The following is a 22480-nucleotide window of genomic DNA, read 5'->3' as shown; positions in this document are numbered from 1 at the left end:
TGCCTAAATTTTCTTGCTAATATGCACTTGCTCAATAAATCTCTAAGTATTAATCTGAAAATTCATATATAATGATCCACTGCCATTACAATTTAATTCTCCATTATTATTGTTCATCTCAGGGTATCCAATCAAGGGGCAATAAAAAAAAAAAAGTATGGGGGTGCAAAAAGATCCTTCAACAAAGTAATATCATACTAATTTGAAAAGTGAAAACACTGAAGAAGCACCCAAAAATGTGATTTAAGTCAATGGTTAATGAAGATCCTTCTCATTCTGTCACTTAAATACCAAGATACTACTGGTGAAAGTAGATTGTCCTCATACATTGATCTACTATCTGTAAGAGCCAACAAAGGTAAATATCTCCTTTTGATAACACCAAATAATATAAAGAGAAGGAGAAGCTCCGAATTTAGCTAGTAATCTGCTCTGCATTTTTGTAACGTTTATTATATTCAAATTTTAAACTATTTCTTAATCTTGTGTTTCCTACATTGAATACCACATCTGTAAGACAAATCTATTCTAGTAAGTTATGGTTGGGTAAATCAGTTGACCTGGTCCTGTGCATAATACTTTGTAGATAAAAATAGCTAACATTTCACTATGATTTACAATGTTTTGTTACAGAGATATATTTTAAGAATTAACATCACATGCTGTTATTTCATCCATGTGCTTTACCAGGTGGGGTGTGCCAGGGTGGCAGGCGTATAGATTTTTTCAGGAATGTAAGCTCAGGGTGGTAGAATCGGAAAGTCTGGTCTACAACATGTGGTGTAGTCTCCACATTCACCTGGCAGATTGCCAAGGGCTTTTCATCTTCTGTCCTAAAGAATATCTGAATGAGAAAGAGGTTGAGAATTTTGTGATATGAAAATCAAATGACAAAATAGGCAGTTAAGGCAAGAGTACAGTAATGTAAAATTGTCTATAGCAGGCAACCTGGTCTCTTCAAAGAAACATATTGATGGACACCAAAAAATAGACTCAGTTATTTCAACTGCATTGAAATATTTGTCTCTTCCATATACCCTTTTCTGAATTTAAATATGTGAAATGATAGGCTACTCAACATTTAGATGTATAAACTTAAATAAACTAACATTTTCATTGAAATCAATTTTTTACCAAGAAGCTTATTTAAATATTAGAACATTAGAAAACTGAATGTTGATTCATTTTTTTAAATAAGTATAAAAATCTTTTTGGCAATTGTTTTTAATACTGCTACAATGCATTTTTATAAGTTCACTACAGGATACAATTAAATAGGGAACAACAGTGATAAAAACATGACAGTGGCTAAAGCATTTGCAATGCAATGCCATGTGATTAGAACTGACAGATTGTTTTGTCAGCTAATGCAAACATGTGATTATATACACAGATTCAGATTATTCTTTAGTTCAGCCAGTTAAATCTTTTGTGTGTCTGATTTGCTGGGGAGATATGAATGTAAAGGCTAGAATGATTGTATATACGGTGGAATCTTTGCACACTCGATGGCTATGGTTTCATTTCTCTTGAGTCTTTTAAGAGTCTCTCAAAACCACTATATACAGTATGCATGAAGTAAGTGTGTGACTGATCAACTTTCTGGGGATATAACAAGTAATTAATTCAAATCTTGATTGCAATGATAAATAATAATACATGCATGTGGAGCTCCTACATAATTTATAAAGAAAAATCAAGGATAGCAGATTTACATTTTCAGTGGGAAAACTCAAAGGAATATAAAAATGGAATGTACCTATGGGCCTCAATGTCCTTTACTTGGTCCTTCTGTTTCAAGGTTGGTGACACAGTAATTAGTTCTGCTGCCTCACAGCTATAGAGTTTTGGGTTCAAAACCCCAGCATAATCACTAAATGATTGTTGACTCAAAAATGGCTTGTTGGTATGTTGATGAATAAGTGAATACGTACTATGATGCACTAGCACTTAGTCTCAGGGTTGGTTCATGTCTAAAGTTTAACATTGCTAGGAAAAGCTTTGACCTCAATCATTGTGTAATAAAGTAAAAAGCCCTAGAAAACAGAGGATGGACAGGTCAATGTTTTCAAGCTACAAAGTTAATTTTGTATAATCTTTTTGAAATACACTTATAAGTAGACTTTGAGTATCAGTGTAAAATTGTAATAATAATACTGAGAAGAAGGAGAATAATGCTTAACCAGACATCCTCAATACATAAATTGCAAAAGAAAAGTTAAAGGCATCCTTAAAAAGTCTATGAAACTTGAATTTACCTATCCACATTAACCTATGTCTGACAGGGCGACTAGAGACTGCATTACAAAAAGCAAACAATCGTGAAAGTCATTTTAGGGACATTGGGCATAATTTCCAATAAGGCACTGCCTTCTGATTCTGAGAGGGATAACAGGTTTTAACTAATTGCCACTTTAGAGTGATTTGATGTCAAAGTTTAAAGAGTGTACTGTACTGGGCTGAGCTGGTGAACCCGAACAAACAGTGAGCAAGGGTGTATATGAATTATTCAAGTCCAATTTCAAAAAGATTATCAGTTGTATCGTGAGTGAAGTCAGGGACATTGTGCACAAATTGACTCTGCTCAAGACCTAGTTGGATGGGGCTGCAAATATTTATTTTGTCTATGCGTCTCTCTAAAGCAGGGGTCTCTAACATGTCGCTTGCGAGCAACCAGTAGCTCGCAACCCCTTTTGAAGGAGCTCGCCAAAGGGTTAATGAATCAGTCCGTCAGTCATCATCCAACCCGCTATATCCTAACACAGGGTCACGGGGGTCTGCTGGAGCCAATCCCAGCCAACACAGGGTGCAAGGCAGGAACAAATCCCTTGGCAGGGCACCAGCCCACTGCAGGGGTTAATGAATCCTATGTAAATTTGAAAACTTGATTAGTCAAATTAGGAGTGGGCGATCTTTCCAAAACATCATATCATAATCCACAATCTGAACTGCAATCTATCTTTTCAATGTGGCATACACTTAAGAGAATATCTGGACTCAACTCATCAAGATCTAAGTAACACTTTATTTTAAATATCAAACAAAGTTGAATTCAATTGTTCTCTCGTTCGCTAGCTAAGCGAAGTTAAGGAACACGCCCCAAAGCTGGTGAGTGAGTGAGGAAGGTAATTCCCCCCGGCCCGCTGCGTGTTTCTTGGATTCACACAAATAAATTGGTACTGCAAGCGAATTATGATACATAGTAAAATAAGAGAAGTCGCAAAATCAACTGAAGTGTTCAAGCAAATTATAGAAAAAAACCTGATCTAAATCCGTTAAGTAGTTCTCTCGTGAAAAGCGGGACAGACACACATATAGACAGACAGACATTGGATTTTATATTTTATATATTAGTACACCTTCAAAATAATGTGCAGTTAAAGTTTCAACTGCATTCTCAGCATTTCTGGAGCTTAGTAGAGCCAGATAACTATAAGAATCTTCACCAAGAAACTCTGAAAATGTCTGCTTTGTTTTGGTCTACATACCTCTGTGAGTCTGCGTTTTCTGACATGAATGTCATGAAATCAAAGTTCAGAACAAGACTGACAGATGAACATTTAAATGACTCCATAAGAGTGAACCTAAGTGGCTACACTCCACCATACACCTCTCTTTTTGACTCCATGCAGTGCCAGTCATCTGACTAACTAAAAAACACATCACACATGCAACTGGACATGTGAATACTCTTGTGAAGTGAAACAGTGACGTGTAACAAAATGACAAATGAGTAAGTAATATCTGTGTATTTGTAATTGAATTGTTTTGTTTTGACAGCATTCATGTTTTAATTCAACAGTGTGAGATACACTAGAAAATGCATACAAACATACAAAATGAACTAAATATTTTTTGTGATGTTTTAATGCAAAATGTGAGTTGCGGACACCAACATTTTGTAAATGGTCAGGCAAAACAAACTTATTCAGTTTGTTTGGGTTGAAATAGGCTATGAGAATAAACTTTAGAAAACATGAGTAGCTCTCGGCCATTTTCATTTTGTAAAAGCAGCTCTCATGGGGAAAACAGGTTGGAAACCCCTGCTCTAAAGAATACCTTGAATCTGGTGGAAACTGCAGATGAAAAACACTGCCAATTGATTAAAAGCAAATCTTGCTGCTACAGTATGTCTCAGGATATGGCTAACAAAAACATGAGAAACATAAGAATGTGACAGTTCCGAAGATGAAAGTTCTGACAGAAGTTTGGTACAGTGAAAGCCATTTTGAGTGGTCTTGAAGATATACAGCCAAAAACATTCAATAGGTCAAAATGGGGTAAGCCAGATCTTTGGTTAGAATGTAATAATGAAATGCACATCAATGTTAACAACACCAAGGAGACTATGGAGAAATAGAAGGACAACTGCTTACATGTCTTGCTTTCAGGTGGCAGTGCTGTAGGTCTCTGGACCATGTCCATTTGTTAGCTTAACATTATTTTAGTACTGCTTTGTTTTATGGCACTTGAGTAGGTGAGATTGAGATTTGGTTATAAATGTTTACGACACTGGACCTTTTCTGAATACTGTGATTAAAGAGCATCTTTAGTGGTGTGGGGAAGACAGGAAGAGCATCTGTTTCTTCTTACTGTTGTGTTTTTATATTTAAATAGTGTATGGTTAGGTAATCACTGTTACCGAATTATAGTTGTAAATGTGTGTAAGCACTTTAACGCTGTACTCAGAGAAGAGCACCATACAATAATACATTAAATGGAATATCTCTGGAATGGCAGACACAACAGGGGTGGGTGCATTCACGAGTGATTAAACTCCCTAGGTACCCTATGATAGGTTGATAAGGGGAAGACAAAATATAAAGGTTACAATTAAGATCCAGCTGGAACAATGCAAATTCTATCCAGCTGTAGAGCAGGAAACCCACTCTTTGTCATTACACAGGCATTAGAGATCAGGGACTCTTGTCCATAGTCATTTTTGTGGATGTGAAGAGGAGTTTTTCATCAATTTTTAGAATTGCTGGCAGGAGGTATTGCAGAATATGTAATATTAGGGCCTTTACTGTGATGAGTCATACAAATTATTACTACTGATAGCCATGTCATAGTCATCTAGACTTAACTAAAATCTGGCATATTTTATTATGTATGGAGCTGAATAAACATACAATAAAACACAGTCATATTATGAGGAGTTTTACTATAGGCTTTCCATTAATGCTGACAGCAAAATACAAAACTATAAAGTCACTTACATCTATTTATCCTGAAGTGTTTAAAAACAGGAATACCAACCTGATTGCTGAACACTCTGCTCCACTCAAAAAGGCAGGTCATTATAAATAAAATTAACAAAAACCACACACAAAATGATTTTCATTTAATCATTTTTAAAAAATACATAGGCATTATACAGCTCAGTCATCTCAAGTAGTGCCTTAATTGTCCATAATCATTTACACAGCATGTCATGTTCTCCTGTAGGTATGGTATAAAACAAGACAAACAGGCCATGGGAGTTATACAGCCCATTTAGTTGGCATTATTGTGATATATTTTATTCTTAACATTCATTTTCACAACATGAAACATACAGCAAACTTTTGGACTTCCTTCTGTACTTTCTGACTCAAAGCTACTTTTAAAATGTACAATACTTGTTAAAAGAATTTTGACATAAATTCATATTCTGTGTGCCCTGTTTTGGTGTTAGGGCATTTCTGACAGTTTGTAACTAAGAAAAACCATGCCTAGCATCATATAAATGATTCATTGTTATGCATGTTATATGGCACAGGTCTGTCACTACCAAGTGACAAAGTCTGATAAAATTCATCTCTACGTACCTTAATTATCTTAGGCTGGACGTCTTTCAGCAGCTGCCTCAGTGCAACATCAGTACTGTGACTAGATGGAAGACCTGCTGGCCCCTGCACAAAGTATGCAAAAGCTGTCTCTGAATATTACTGCAAGCAGTTTCACAGAATATTGCTTAGCAACACATAAGTATGACTTGGTAGATATGAAAACTGAGGCAATAGAATTATTTCTAATTTTCAGTAAGTTTAAAGGCAAAGATAAATTCTCACCTTTCAAATTTTAAGGAAGGTACCACATTTGTATGCTATAAATGATTAAATTATTAAAGATTATTCTGATGATTAAATTGGCTGTTACAGTAAAACAGGACATTTCTTTTGAATTCTATGTTTTTCATTTGTTTTCTAAAGCCCATGTACAGTAACAATGTAAAACAGAGTATAAAAGTGTACAAGAAATGTCATTCAAGTGCGTACATTATCAGATGTACAAAAAATCTTTTGTCTTTTGGAATCAACGGACACTAGAATGAAACAATGAAGAATTATTATGGAGAATGACCTGAAAAGAATCTAAATACTCTCAGGATTGCTCATGACAGCCTTGCACAGCTCTTGAGTACAGTCAAAATCTTGACCAAACATGACTATTACAGAATGTGAATCATTAAAAGTTTTAACTTGCTTTGTGAAAGCAATTTAAATTTTGAAATAGACACCGTTTTCAAGTGGTGGGGCTGAGTTCCTGTTCTAAAGGTAGCCTCTAATATCAAAGTAGAAACTGCATGAGAAGGCACAAAAAAAGGCAGCAAAAAAAATAATTCTGTCACTAAAAGTATGTGAAAAATCTTCTCAGTTTAAAAGAAGAGTGCCATCATAAAGTCAGAACACTTTTTGACACTGGTGTGAAATAGAGTGCCTTTGTGCACTCAGTCTCTACTTTACGATGTAAGCAGTTAACTTTAAATTTGATTGGTTGAATGTAGCCACCATCTTTCTACGTTGATATAGATCCAGGAACAGCAGAAACTCCAAGAAATCAAACTGACAGTTTCAAGTACCCGTTCAATAAAATATAAATCATGACAATCTTACTTAATCCATTAATTGATTTAACCTTTAAAAGTCTCATTTAAACTATATATACTACCACACATCTTGATTTTGGTAAATTGTATTGACCTAATGGATATAAGAAGCAGTCACATGGACCTCAAGAAAATATAACAAGCAATAAAAAAGAGAGAGAGACTTGACCTATGAAAACAATTTAACTTTATGTGGGTTATTTCCTAGCAACTTCATAATCTAACTTATCTTTACATCCATCCATCCATCCATTGTCTCCCGCTTATCCGAGGTCGGGTCGCGGGGGCAGCAGCTTGAGCAGAGATGCCCAGACTTCCCTCTCCCCAGCCACTTCTTCTAGCTCTTCCGGGAGAATCCCAAGGTGTTCCCAGGCCAGTCGAGAGACACAGTCCCTCCAGCGTGTCCTGGGTCTTCCCCGGGGCCTCCTCCCGGTTAGACGTGCCCGGAACACCTCACCAGGGAGGCGTCCAGGAGGCATCCTGATCAGATGCCCGAGCCACCTCATCTGACTCCTCTCGATGCGGAGGAGCAGCGGCTCTACTCTGAGTCCCTCCCGGATGACTGAGCTTCTCACCCTATCTTTAAGGGAAAGCCCAGACACCCTGCGGAGGAAACTCATTTCAGCCGCTTGTATTCGCAATCTCGTTCTTTCGGTCACTACCCATAGCTCATGACCATAGGTGAGGGTAGGAACATAGATCGACTGGTAAATTGAGAGCTTCGCCTTGCGGCTCAGCTCCTTTTTCACCACGACAGACCGATGCAGCGCCCGCATTACTGCGGATGCCGCACCGATCCGCCTGTCGATCTCACGCTCCATTCTTCCCTCACTCGTGAACAAGACCCCGAGATACTTGAACTCCTCCACTTGGGGCAGGATTTCGCTACCAACCCTGAGAGGGCACTCCACCCTTTTCCGGCTGAGGACCATGGTCTCGGATTTGGAGGTGCTGATTCTCATCCCAGCCGCTTCACACTCGGCTGCGAACCGATCCAGAGACAGCTGAAGATCACGGCCTGATGAAGCAAACAGGACAACATCATCTGCAAAAAGCAGTGACTCAATCCTGAGCCCACCAAACCGGACCCCCTCAACGCCCTGGCTGCGCCTAGAAATTCTGTCCATAAAAGTTATGAACAGAATAGGTGACAAAGGGCAGCCCTGGCGGAGTCCAACTCTCACTGGAAACGGGTTCGACTTACTGCCGGCAATGCGGACCAAGCTCTGGCACCGATCGTACAGGGACTGAACAGCCCTTATCAGGGTGGCCGGTACCCCATACTCTCGGAGTACCCCCCACAGGATTCCCCGAGGGACACGGTCGAATGCCTTTTCCAAGTCCACAAAACACATGTAGACTGGTTGGGCAAACTCCCATGCACCCTCCAGGACCCTGCTAAGGGTATAGAGCTGGTCCACTGTTCCGCGACCAGGACGAAAACCACACTGTTCCTCCTGAATCCGAGGCTTGACTATCCGACGAACCCTCCTCTCCAGGACCCCTGAATAGACTTTTCCAGGGAGGCTGAGGAGTGTGATCCCTCTGTAGTTGGAACACACCCTCCGATCCCCCTTCTTAAAGAGGGGGACCACCACCCCGGTCTGCCAATCCAGAGGCACTGTCCCTGATGTCCATGCGATGTTGCAGAGGCGTGTCAGTCAAGACAGTCCTACAACATCCAGAGCCTTGAGGAACTCCGGGCGTATCTCATCCACCCCCGGGGCCCTGCCACCAAGGAGTTTTTTGACCACCTCGGTGACCTCAGTCCCAGAGATGGGGGAGCCCACTTCTGAGTTCCCAGGCTCTGCTTCCTCATTGGAAGGCATGTTAATGGGATTGAGGAGGTCTTCGAAGTACTCCCCCCACCGACCCACAACGTCCCGAGTCGAGGTCAGCAGCGCACCATCCCCACCATATACAGTGTTGACACTGCACTGCTTCCCCTGCCTGAGACGCCGGATGGTGGACCAGAATCTCCTCGAAGCCGTCTGAAAGTCGTTCTCCATGGCCTCCCCAAACTCCTCCCATGCCCAAGTTTTTGCCTCAGCAACCACCAAAGCCGCATTCCGCTTGGCCTGCCGGTACCTATCAGCTGCCTCCAGGGTCCCACAGGACAAAACGGTCCTGTAGGACTCCTTCTTCAGCTTGACGGCATCCTTCACCGCCGGTGTCCACCAACGGGTTCGGGGATTGCCGCCACGACAGGCACCGACCACCTTACGGACACAGCTCCGGTCAGCTGCCTCAACAATAGAGGCACGGAACATGGCCCATTCGGACTCAATGTCCCCCACCTCCCTCGGGATGTGGTCGAAGTTCTGCTGGAGGTGGGAGTTGAAGCTACTTCTGACAGGGGGCTCTGCCAGACATTCCCAGCAGACCCTCACAACACGTTTGGGCCTACCACGCCTGACCGGCATCCTCCCCCACCATCGAAGCCAACTCACCACCAGGTGGTGATCAGTTGACAGCTCTGCCCCTCTCTTCACCCAAGTGTCCAAGACATGTGGCCGCAAGTCCGACGACACGACCACAAAGTCGATCATCAAACTGAGGCCTAGGGTGTCCTGGTGCCAAGTGCACATATGAACACCCCTATGCTTGAACATGGTGTTCGTTATGGACAATCCGTGACGAGCACAGAAGTCCAATAACAAAACACCACTCGGGTTCAGATCGGGGGGGCCATTCCTCCCAATCACGCCCTTCCAGGTCTCACTGTCATTGCCCACATGAGCATTGAAGTCTCCCAGCAGAACGAGGGAGTCCCCAGAAGGTATGCCCTCTAGCACCCCCTCCAGGGACTCCAAAAAGGGTGGGTACTCCGAACTGCTGTTCGGTGCATACGCACAAACAACAGTTAGGACCCGTCCCCCCACCCGAAGGCGAAGGGAGGCTACCCTCTCGTCTACTGGGGTAAACCCCAATGTACAGGCTCCAAGTTGGGGGGCAATAAGTATACCCACACCTGCTCGGCGCCTCTCACCGGGGGCAACTCCAGAGTGGTACAGAGTCCAGCCCCTCTCAAGGAGATTGGTTCCAGAGTCCAAGCTGTGCGTCGAGGTGAGTCTGACTATATCTAGCCGGAACCTCTCAACTTCGCGCACTAGCTCAGGCTCCTTCCCCTTCAGAGAGGTGACATTCCACGTCCCAAGAGCCAGCTTCTGTAGGCGAGGATCGGACCACCAAGGTCCCCGCCTTCGGCCACCACCCAACTCACACTGCACCCGACCTCCTTGGCCCATCCCATAGGTAGTGAGCCCATGGGAAGGGGGACCCACGTTGCCTCTTCGGGCTGTGCTCACCTGAAACACCACCATAGTGTGGGTCATGGACAAACTAATAAACTGGGAATCATGTGGAAATGTTTTGGATGAGATATGACTTTATGCTAACATACATAAGGGAGGCAGTTGGGGCTCCATTAAGTGTAAATTACTATAAATTGACTTTGCACAAATGTTTTTTCCATGCTGTAGTCATGTATAGTAAGAATAAGACAGTTTGTAGTTTATTAATCTTACCTGGCCTAAGACTGTGTGATCTGCTGAAAATCTTTGATACTTAAATGGTATGTAGATGGTCTCTTTAGGACGGAGATAGACTTGGGGATATAGGGTGTTTCCTTTAAGATAAAACATGTCTTCTTCCAAAGGTGTCAGGGTTTTGGTCAATTCCTTAAAGTACCTCCATTCCCTGGAGTCCACAATCACACTGTTAAAAAAAGAAGTTACATTAATTCAATCAGTCATAAAAGTGCATGTAATGGTAGACTTGTCTTTTTTAATTTTGAAATTACTTTTAAGCCATTTTTTCTCATTTCGTCTTCATCTTTTGACCATGTTTCTTTGCTTATTTCTGCTATTTGATTCAATTACATTTAGGAATTTTATCTATAACAACAATACATAATATTTCTGTTAGTAAATTTTATTTTGTAATTGTGACACTTTCCAAATTTGTGTTGCTACCACTTATAGTTATGAACAAAGAGTGGAAATACTGATCATGAGTTCAGTTATATTTTGGCAAAATAAACACAAAATGATTATAAATTCACACAACTCATATTACCTTAATGGTTTAAATTCAATACATAAGGATTTATGACAACCCATGTCATATATGGCTACAGAAACAGTTTTAGCAAGCATATTTCAGTGTGCTTGCTCAGCTTAGCAGCTGTCTTTCAGAATTCAAAGTGTAGAGATGTCTGGAATTACACTGTTACTTCACATGCCACAGCTGTCGCATTTCCACACTATATAAGACTTGTGTTCTACAGGGAGATTCATTCATTTGTATCAATAAGAACTTAATAGTGTAACTATACTAAGCCTTAAAATAATCATCTCAATTGTGGCAAATATCCTAACTAAGGTCAATAAGTAGAACAGAATAACTAAAGTTCCCAAGTGTGTATATTGTCTTCCAGTTAAATGCAAATTGAATAATTTTACTCCCCCTTACCTTGCAGAATTCATGAATACATAAACACTAGATTTTACACTGATAATTAGAAGCAGGCCCTCTTAAAATTCCTGGAATAAATAAAATCTTGTAGGAGACAGGTTCTTTATCTAAAGGGCCATACAACTTTGGAACAATTTACCTTTCACTATTAGAGATGTAAAATATGTATCTGCATTTAATGAATTTAGGAAAGAACAGCAACATGAACAACATACAGGATCAGAATTTTGTCTTATCAAAATCATGACCTCCATTGATACCCATTTTTGATAGAAACACACAAGAGTATATGACAGTTACTGCTGGATCAGTCATCATACGAGAGCTTCTGCTAGGATATTGGAACAGAAATTCCAACTGCATTATTGAACTAATCAGTTTGCAGCCAAAAATAAAAGGTAGCTTCTTGTTGGTGAGGGCAAGCAAATGCATTAAATGGAATAGTTTAAGTATTTTAAGGTTTTCATTTTTTATCCCTAAGTGAGGGTACAAGTGATTGTGAGATCGACCAGTAAACTGGAGAAGCAGTGTCACTTTTGCAGTCATTGTACTGGACTGTGGTGGTGCAGCAGGAGCTAAATTTTCTCTTCTCATTTTTTGGTCAGTGTATAATTACATTTTCACCTATGGTAATGATTGCTGGCTAGTGATTGGACAATTAAGAGTAGAAACAGGTGAAAATACAAATATTGCCCTCACTACCTGTGATAAGTTCAGAAATATTAGAGGACCTTGGATTAGAGCCTCTGTTTTCACTGCTTGAGAGTATCCACTTAAGACTTTGGGTGATTCCCATAGTTGATGTTTTAAGTATATTTCTCTCATAGTTGATGTTGTATGAATAACTCACTTAAAGAATACCAGGAAGCAGACCCATGGCATTTTAGAGGGACTAAACCTATTTTTTTCTGTAATAATCTACATTCATCTGTCTTACTGGCCATTCAGTCACTAATGAAACGTATAGTTGAGTAATAGTCAGAATGAGGAAATATGATGACAATACTCCATCACATATGTCTCATGTTTGGTTTCCAGTTGCAATTATTAAAAATTTTAAAATGGTTCCTTTAAAATTTAAAGCTATAAAATGTAACTTAGTTAACATATTATGACTTATACACCAGAAAATATTCTAGAATCAGGCACAGACTAATTCGTAACTCTAAGGAAAAATTACACTGCAGACAGTAAGAACTTCATTTACAAAAAAAGTGGGTACATACTTTGAAATAATCTACCAACACATAACGAATACACAAATTCTAATGACACTTTCATTTACTATAATTTACTACTGGTGGACCTGGTGTGGTTATATTTCAAATGGGTGACAGAGGGTCTAATTTTTAAGTATAGAACATTCGAAAACATAAATGTACAACAGCTCCTCTCATGTATAAATTAATTCCCTTAGTAACTGGGATCCTTTGTACTGACATAGCTGTTGTTCTTTAAATAAAATGACCTATCTACCTTTCATTAATGAATTGTTGCCCTCTGTTTCCATATTTTCAGCTTTTTCTCCACTGGAGGCAGTCATTTACATTAGTCCCTTGTTTTATTTTATTAGGAAACCATTACTCAGGTTGGTGGCCTCCAAAAAATTCTCTCAGAGAGCACGCAACAGACTTTTGGTGAACCTGAATCTTGGCTTTCTGTCTTCCTGACTTATCTTGTGTCAAGCAGGGCTCTGGTATTTTCTATTTGGCCTTGCCCATTGATACTTATAGGAAAAAGAAAAAAAAAAAAAAGACTTTCTAAAAGGGATGCTCTCCAACACAAAAACCTTGTGCATTGGTTTAATAAACAGCGTTAACAACAAGGTATTACAGTATATACATCCAAAATCAGGTACTTTGCCAACTTTTTTTCTAAGCCTGAGACAAGGCATGAACTTGGGCTTGGATATAAGCCTCCATGTGCTGTTTCAAAGCAAAATAATTTTGAAAGAGAGATGAATAAATGCACCAGTATACATTATTATACAAGAGGTGACCAAAAAGTCTGACCTGTTAAGACAAACACCAACAATCCCTGTTGATTCTAATGCACTAGTGACAAAATTTACATTTAGATAGATAGATAGATAGATACTTTATTAATCCCAAGAGGAAATTCACAATCAACATTTAAAACATTTTATAGCTGAGTGGATGTCTTCCTCATTGTCTTAGAACATCCAAGGCATTGCTTCAGATTGGGGAACAGGTGGTAATCACACAGGACTAGGTTTTCAGAATAGAGTGGGTGTGACACCTTTGAACCTACAGTTTCTCAGAGCACAATGTCAACCTTTGCAGTCTAAGCAATGGCACTCTGTACTGTTAAGGAGAAGACAGATGGCCAACAGCTTTCCTTAAGGCCTTTCCCTGGTTGACTACCACAACTGGCGGAACAAATCAGTGAAATATTGATTAAGTATTTGAGGCACATAATCTATAATAATTTACAATCAACATCACAGAAATGTGCACATAATCAATGAGATATTGAAGGCTAAAATAACAGAATACAACAACACAGTCCATCTTGAAAGGCGGTGCTGTTTCTCTAAAATTATAAATAGAAATGTTAGTAATCCCAGAGTTTTATTCTCTACATTTGATCATCTGCTAAACCCAGGTCACTCAATGGAATGCCTCCAAAAAACTTCCAGTGAAACTTGTGAGGCTTTTGCTGTATTTTTTAATCACACAATTAATGATATTAGAAATAATATTGTACATCTCCCCAATACTGATCCTCTTAAACCCCGGAACTCCATTTTAAACAAATTAAATTCTTTCACCAGGATAGATTTACCTGATTTATATAAAATAATTTCTCAACTGAGACCCTCCACCTGCGTCCTTGACCCAACCAACAAGTTTTTTTCAAAGAAGTATCCAGTGTGCTAAATAGACAGTATTCTTGACATAGTAAATTCATTATTAGATATGGGGGTCTTACTAGACTGTCTTAAGACTGCTGTAGTTAAACCCCAGCTGAAAAAAAATAATCTTGACTCCTCTGCTTTTGAAAAGTTTAGACCCATTTGTATCCTGCCTTTCTTACGTAAAATCCTAGAAAAGGCAGTCATTATGCAGCTAAATGACCACCCCAATAAACATGCTATTCTTCATAAGTTTCAGATGGGTTTTAGAACAAATAACAGTACAGAAACTGTGCTAGTTAAAGTAGTAAATGACTTGCGGGTAAATGCAGACAGAGGCCATTTATCTGTTTTCATCCTCTTTGATCTGAGAGCCGCATTTGATACCATCGATCACAATATTCTTAGAAATCGCCTTTGTCAATGGATGGGCCTCTCTGGCAGTGTCTTAAATTGATTTGAGTCTTACTTGACAGGTAGAAAATTCTTTGTTAGTTTGTGGTAATTATACTTCAAAGACACATGATACTCTATATGGTGTTCCACAAGGATCTATCCTGGGTCCGCTGCTCTTTTCAATTTACATGCTTCCATTAAGTCAGATTATCTCAAGGCATAACGTGAGCTACCACAGGTATGCTGATGACACACAGCTGTATTTATCAATAGTGCCTGATGACTCAGATGACTCTGACTCTCTCTCTTCACTGACACAATGTCTTACTTGTGTTTCTGAATGGATGAGTAGTAATTTTCTCAAACTAAATAAGGAGAAAACAGAAAGTTTAGTGATTGGCAAAAATGTATATAATGAGGGTATTAGAAATAAACTTGATCCATTAGGATTAAAAGTCAAGACAGAGGTAAAGGATTTAGGGGTAACTATTGACCCTGACCTGAATTTTAAATCACATATTAATCAGATTACTAGGACAGCATTTTTTCACTTAAGAAATATAGCAAAAGTTAGATCTCTTATAACTTTGCAAGATACTGAGAAATTAGTTCACGCTTTTGTTTTCAGTCGGCTAGATTACTGTAATGCACTCCTCTCAGGGCTGCCCAAAAAAGACATCAATTGATTGCAACTACTTCAGAATGCAGCTGCTAGAATCTTAACTAGGAAAAGAAAATCTGAGCACATCTCTCCAGTTTTGATGTCACTGCATTGGTTACCGTGCCATTTAGAATTGATTTAAAATACTGCTTATGGTTTACAAAGCCTTAAATAATCTCACTCCATCATATATTTCAGAATGTCTTACACCTTACACTCCAAATCGTAACCTTAGATCTTCAAATGAGTTTCTGCTTATAATTCCAAGAGCTAAACTTAAAAGAAGTGGTGAGGTGGCCTTCTGCTGTTATGCACCTAAAATCTGGAAGAGCTTACCAATAGAAATTCGCCAGGCTAAAAAAACACTTTAAAAACTCATTATTTTAAGATGGCTTTCTCATAGCTTCATTTCAGTTTAACCCTGATATTCTGTATATTATATTCTGTATAATTATCATTATCATTCTTGGTGGCTCCAAAATCTGTACTAACCCCTACTTCCTCTGCTATTCTTTTTCCATTTTTCTGTGGTGGCAATCTGCACCAACACCACCCGACCAAAGCACCGTGTTGTCCCTACACTGATGGATTGAAGGCTATCAAATTCTTCCATGTGAAGCCTGAAAACCATGAGGACTGATTGAGATCATTTATGTTAGGTAGAATGCCTAGAGGGGGTTGGGTGGTCTTGTGCAATGGAACCCCTGCAGATTTTGTTTTTTTTCCTCTGTCTGGAGTTTTTTTTTTTTTTTTTCTGTCCATCCTGGCCATTGGACCTTACTTTTATTCTATGTTAATTAGTATTACCTAATTTTCTTTTTATATTTTGTCTTTTTTCTCTTTCTTTATCCTGTGAAGCACTTTGAGCTACACCTTTTGTATGAAAATATGCTATATAAATAAATGTTGTTGTTTTTATATATTTGCTGTTGGAAACATATTATGCTTCCATTGCTTCACTTGTTTTTTGGATACAGGATCATAACAATATTTCGATTTTCAAACCCATTTAGGAAATGTTTCTTAAATTCCTACCAGTCCATCATCATCAGATCAAGATTCCCCCTGAAACACTCTGCTTCATATAAGGGATCAACATTCAGAATAATCAATATGCACAGATCCTGAAAATGTTTAATTTCTTATGAGGAATGGACCCATAAGTAATCTCTATAGAATCCCTGGTCTCATGCACTGTCACTCTTCAAAACTCCATTAAACTTTGCTCGACTGTGGCAGCATTTCCCAACATCACTCATGTCATGAGCAAGAGAGTTTCTGCCATGATGGAATTCTGCAGTCCATCGCTTGACTGTGGTATACTGTATATGAAAAAACTGGTCCTGGTATACAGTCACTAAAATAAATCTCCAAAAGCACATAATGTTCTCTTATAATAATAGTAGAAATTGTACTTGATGATGCAGTTATTGGCATCCATATTGACTTGGCTCTGAAATAAGAAACATACACTAGAAAATAAAAAAGCTATAATCATCTGATTCATTTATTTAAGCACAATGATCTACATACAAAAATCAGCATAGTGAAATATCTTTTCCAGATTAAGACTCAAAAAGTTCTGATCACCTCTTGAACATATAAAATATTCAAATACATGCATGCATGCAAAATTTTGAGTAAATTTGGCCAATCTTCATGTTTCACCAATTAATATAATTTAGATCTAGATGAAAGACCCTGAAAAATCTGAAAAAGCTGCAAATTAAATGAAAAGATATAAAAATGTAGGAGCTGCATACCACTGTAAAACATCTGCAGAAGGGTTTAGCAAATACCAGATTAGTAGTTCACAGGTGTACAGTAAATTATTGCTTTTGCAGAAATTATTTGTTTGGAGAAGTTGCCATAAGGAAACCTTTCCTCCAAGTCTATAACAAATGTAATGGCTGAATTATGCAAAACAGTGCTCAGGCAAGTCTCGATATCTTTGCAAAGTACTGTGGTCAGATAAAACAAAAAATGCAATGTTTTCGATACTTATACAACCTTTTGTAGGTAAGAATAGGTCAAACATTTAAAAGAATGGCCTGACAGCCTACTCATAAGTATTGAGTACACTTGTTATGTTTTAAAGGCGCGTGGCAGCCGAAGACACAGAAAATGCTGCTACTGTGTAAGGAACAATGGTTTCAAATAACCAAAAAGTACATCAAAATCCGCCATGAAGTACTAACAGAGAAAAAAGAAAATTATGGTTTTACAGAGCCTTTACATTCCACAGACTAAAATATTATATTAAACATGAAATACATGCATGAAAGCCTAAAAAAAGTCTGAGATTGAAAAGACCTGCAAGAAAGAATTAGGTCTAAAACAGAAATAGTAGGATTCTTTTCTGGCCACAGAAACATTTAGAAGGTATGATCGTGGTGATTTTAAGTAGTGACTGAAAGAGTGCCCAAAGACATGAACATGTAAAATGTACTTTTTTGTCATTTTTTTCTGTTAGTTTCAGAAAATAAACAGCACCTGTTTAGTAAAATATTCAAAAATACTGCATGTCAAATTTGGGTTTGTACCCTGGGACGTGTGTGTTTAATTATCCTTCAACATATAGATTCAATAAAACATACAACTTCATACACATAAAAACACTTTATTTCTTTCTGAAGTGATCATCATCATCATCAATTTATTCAACCACTCATTTTCTTAACACACTAATCTACAGCAAGGTCATGGGGAAGATTATGTAAAATATAAAAATGTATAATTATATCTAATTTAAAGTTAAAACATGAGGGCGGGATGGTAACACAGATCAACGGCAAGATAGTCTCATTGCACATATGGATGACTTTGGTGTTAATTTTCCTTTTTAGTCAAACAGAACAGAGTCAATAGATTTGAACACAATTAATTTGTTTTAATTAAAACACATCTGAATTTATTTTGCTTAGTTCAATATTAGCCATGTAATTAAATCAGAACTTCAAAACATATGCTTGAAGCGCAATTATAATATTTGAGAAAAAGCTTTCAGATAACAGGTCCATCATGTGTTTAGAATATCTAAATGTGCCACTAATCTCTGTTGTTAAGATGTAGATGAACAAGACCGAATGGTCATCTTTTGCTTTTGAATTATTTATTTATTTACAGTTGCATTAACACTAGAATTACCACAGCCTATGAAAAAACTCGTAATCCCAGCCCACCTTAATCCCTTCGCACCTCTCCGTCAGCGTCTTTTGTTTTGTAAATGTGTCAAACAGCACAAGCAGCAAGCAGCCTGCTATCCCATCCCCCTGGAGCTCATCTCGGGCAAAAAGTTCTCCCAACTCAAATCTTCTTTATCTGTGTGTGAGGTCCTTGAGCTGCATAGGGTAAATAATATATCGTTATTTGGAACACATGCATTTCATGTGTGTTCCGTGTCTACAACGATCTGGATAAGTGTAGGATGACAGGAAATGCAAGAAATGTTGAACAAATACCTAAAATGGAAACTTTTTTCATGTTATAGTACTAATGAAAAAATTTTGACATGGAGTGTATACAGTAATCCCTCTCTACTTCGCGGTTCACTTTTCGCGGATTCACGACTTCGCGGGTTTTTAAATACAAGTGATTGCCCGCCTATCGCGGAAGTTATGTTCCAGACCCATCAGCAACAGGAGAAAATCCGCGATATAGAAAGACCATATAAATAAACATTTTTACAGTTTAAGCCTTAAAATACCCATCCCACATGCTTTAAACACATGTAAACTTATAAAACACACTTTGTTAACACATATGATATGTGGATGTCGGGCTAAGGATATGAGTAACATCTCACTATTATAAAACATTTTAACTTCACGCAAGACAAGACAGTGAGACAGGAAAATTGGTGATGTAGGCTTTTAAATTATTGACACGCAGAGCGACAAGCAGCACAAAGCCAGCACAAAGTCCACTTCTCCTTAGCGTTCATTCAGCTCCCCACCCCCTTGACAATGCGAAGTGGCAGGAGCGTACTCCGCCTCCGGGGAGGGGGGTTTGAGCGAACGTGCGTTCAGCCCTCACACACCCCCACTCCTCCTCATCCTTCCGAACGCGCAGAGCGACAAGCAGGCATTTTGGCAGAAGCAGCACAAAGTCCATTTCTGCTCAGCGTGAGTTCAGCTGCCCCCCTTCACAAAGCGAGTGTAGACACATCGACGTCTGATCGCTGCGTGCAGTGTGCAGTGTTGGTCTGCAGTGTTTAAGAATGTAGAAAGTGTTTAAGAGCATAGGAAGTGTTTATAAGAGTGTGAGAAAGGTTAACAAGAGAGTGAGAAAGGTTTATAAGAGTGTGGGAAGGGTTTATAAAGCCTTAAAATATTTATAAATAATAAAATAAATATAGGCTGCTACTTCGCGGATTTTCACCTATCGCGGGGGGCTCTGGAACATAACCCCCGCGATAGGTGAGGGATTACTGTAATATGTCAAGACTTGTAAAGGTTAGTGTTTTTGTTTTTTTTTTTGTAAAAAAACCTTTACAATTACCATACATTTACACCATCTGTTACAGACTCAAATCAAATGTATGTTTTACTGTGTAATAGTAACATTAAGAGCAGCTCACTACTCAAAATGTTTATTTTGAGACGCAGGAAGGCTTGAACCCGTGACCTTTTGAACAGGAGTCAGCAGTTCTTACCGCTGTACTACCAAAGAAATCACGACAACAAGCCACACTGACCTGATTTGTTTTTTTTGGTTATCGTCTTGAATAAAAGTGCACTTGTTCTGTTATATTTGAATCTTTTTTGAAAGTGCTTATTTGATATTTGGACTTCAGTCTTCATACATTATACACTTCATGTCAAAATTTTTCATTAGTACTAAAACATGAAAAAAGGTTGTCTTTTAGGTATGTGTTCAACATTTCTTGCATTTCCTGTCATCCTACACTTACATAGATCTTTGTAGACATGGAACACACATGCAATGCATGTGTTCCAAAAAACAATAAATTTTTGAGCCTGTACAGCTCTAAGTACCTAACTCTCTCATAAACAAGGCTTGAGCTGGGAAAGTTTTTTTCAGTTTCTGGAAATGGTGGGAAGATGGGATAGCAGGCTGCTTGGGCTTATCGACACATTTACAAGACAAAAGATACTGACGGAGAGGTGCGAGGATTTAAGGTCGGACGGATTTACGAGTTTTTTCGTAAGCTTACATTTCAGTGTGTTCAGATATGGCTGCAGCAACTTAGATGTGGGGAGCCAATAAAAAGCGTGAAACAAAGTTAATCTGCATGTTCAAATTTCTGATGGGTAATTTCAATTTATGTGAACTTGTATCTGTGCTGCCACACTACTACAATATGGTAATACTAATACTAGAGGCGGAAACATATTGTACAGATGTTACAGAAACATCTCTGATCCTTATGAATCTAATTGCAAAACACCTCTAAGTGTGCCTGACCATCATATTATTTACTGTATTAATTACAAAAATAGAGGCCAAAACAAAAATAAGAGAAAAATCAGCCATATGAAACCACACAACTGGAGTAGTGATAACAATGAAGAGTTAAATGAGTGCTTCCTCTGCACTGACTGGGATTTACTGTGATCCACATAGACACCAAATGAGGCTGCTTATAATCAGTGGCATCTCTGCATTTGGATCCGGTGGTAATGGCACCAGATCATGACACTGCTGTGCACAGTAAGTAATACAAGTCTCTCAATAATTTATTATTAAAGCTTATTATAGCAAACTCAAGTTGTGCACTTTATTTTAGATCAGTATTCCACAAAAGAAGCCCATACTACATTTACTACAGATATACATCTATGCACTAGTTTTTGTTGTTTTCAATTAGGAGTTTCTGAAACAAATTCTTAATATTGAAGGAGGAAAAAGACATTAATATTTACTGTCTGCCTGAGTAAGTAGAAAAGGATAACTTTACCTAGTTGCCCATTAATGAATTTCAGATCTATCAAGGCTAAATTTATCTATTCATCAATGAATGTGAAGGAAGTCATTGGTAATTTTTATTGACAAGCTGTTAAAGAATATCACTACTTAATCCATTGAACTGCCTCGCCTCATTTGTTAAAATGCTTCAACACCTATGCTAATGCCTTAAGGAAATAATGGACTTCTATGATCAATATGCATATTTTAGTGACAATCATTTCTATTTGAATTACTTAGAGTATATACTTACTGCCAGTGCAACTGTTATGTTTTTTTTTTCCAAATAGATCAGTGGTAGTTGAAGTATCACATCATCAACACAAAGGGAAACTATAGCTAGAGCTGCACCAGCAACTTTATTCTTTGCAACTGAATGAATTAGTCACTAGCCTACACTGTTTTAATCCATTTAATAAAATTTTTTTAAGGAGTAGAAAGGCATGAACTCCTTGGAGTGTCTGTGAACTTTACTGAATTTGGTGAAATGCATTGAAGTCAATAAAAAAGGAGGAACTGAACTAGCTTAGAGTGGATTATGATGGTGCAATGGTTAACACAGGGTCAACATACAATGAAATGTGTATGACGAGAAAAACAAGTCACTCAGCCTAGATCTAATAAAGCTAAAAAAATAATTTAAAAAAATTACAAGTTAAAAATAGACAAGCCATATAAAATAAAATATGTACGTTTTAAAAGAAGTTATAGAGCAATGGTCTTTTAAGTGTCTCTAAAGGCTACAGACGGATGGACAATTTTAGCCAACAATGTAACCTGGGCTTTAAGGAAGTAATGCTAACCACTTTGCCACCATGCCTTAAACAACAAAAGACATAGATAGAATGATAACCACAAACAAAATACAACAAATGCCCATAAACTAGCAATAAGTAATAATTAAAAATTTAATTCCATTCTTCTTGGTAATGATAGGCCAATGCCACACATCAATTGTATGGGCCTGGCTTGTTCCATTTTCTGAAGTTGCTGCTCCAGACAGTTGGCACCTCTTTTTGTTTTCCATCTCTCTCTGCAGATGCTTTGTACTTTTTTCTTCCATCAAGAAGGAAGAAACACCTTGTAAATATTAATACAGCTTTTATTACTGTTATTATTTCATAAGATTTCAAATGACTTGTGACTCTAGAATGGGGGGTGTTTTAACTAGCCACCAGCACCATGTGGCAACTTGTGCCTGCATTCAGCATGGTGGTGAGTGAGTGAGCACACAGAGATCACCATTATATACTTGGCTGCAGTGCTTGATTTG

The 22480-nt window shown here is 38.3% G+C and overlaps 1 protein-coding gene across 1 annotated transcript in view; it reads right to left on the bottom strand.

Moving 5' to 3' along the window:
- The window catches only part of nphp4 (nephronophthisis 4), a 735573-nt gene that overhangs the window by 30613 nt on the left and 682480 nt on the right, over positions 1-22480 (bottom strand). The window contains exons 21-23 of the mRNA XM_051931213.1: positions 10399-10588; positions 5811-5894; positions 688-844 (exon numbers count right to left, since the gene is read on the bottom strand). Coding sequence (XP_051787173.1) covers positions 688-844; positions 5811-5894; positions 10399-10588 — 431 coding nt within the window. The remainder of the gene's footprint in view (positions 1-687; positions 845-5810; positions 5895-10398; positions 10589-22480) is intronic.

This window comes from Erpetoichthys calabaricus, chromosome 8 (genome assembly GCF_900747795.2).
Source record: "Erpetoichthys calabaricus chromosome 8, fErpCal1.3, whole genome shotgun sequence".
Lineage (NCBI taxonomy): Eukaryota > Metazoa > Chordata > Cladistia > Polypteriformes > Polypteridae > Erpetoichthys > Erpetoichthys calabaricus.
The sequence above is the reverse complement of the archived record's forward strand: the minus strand, read 5'-3'. Positions and strand labels throughout refer to the sequence as shown.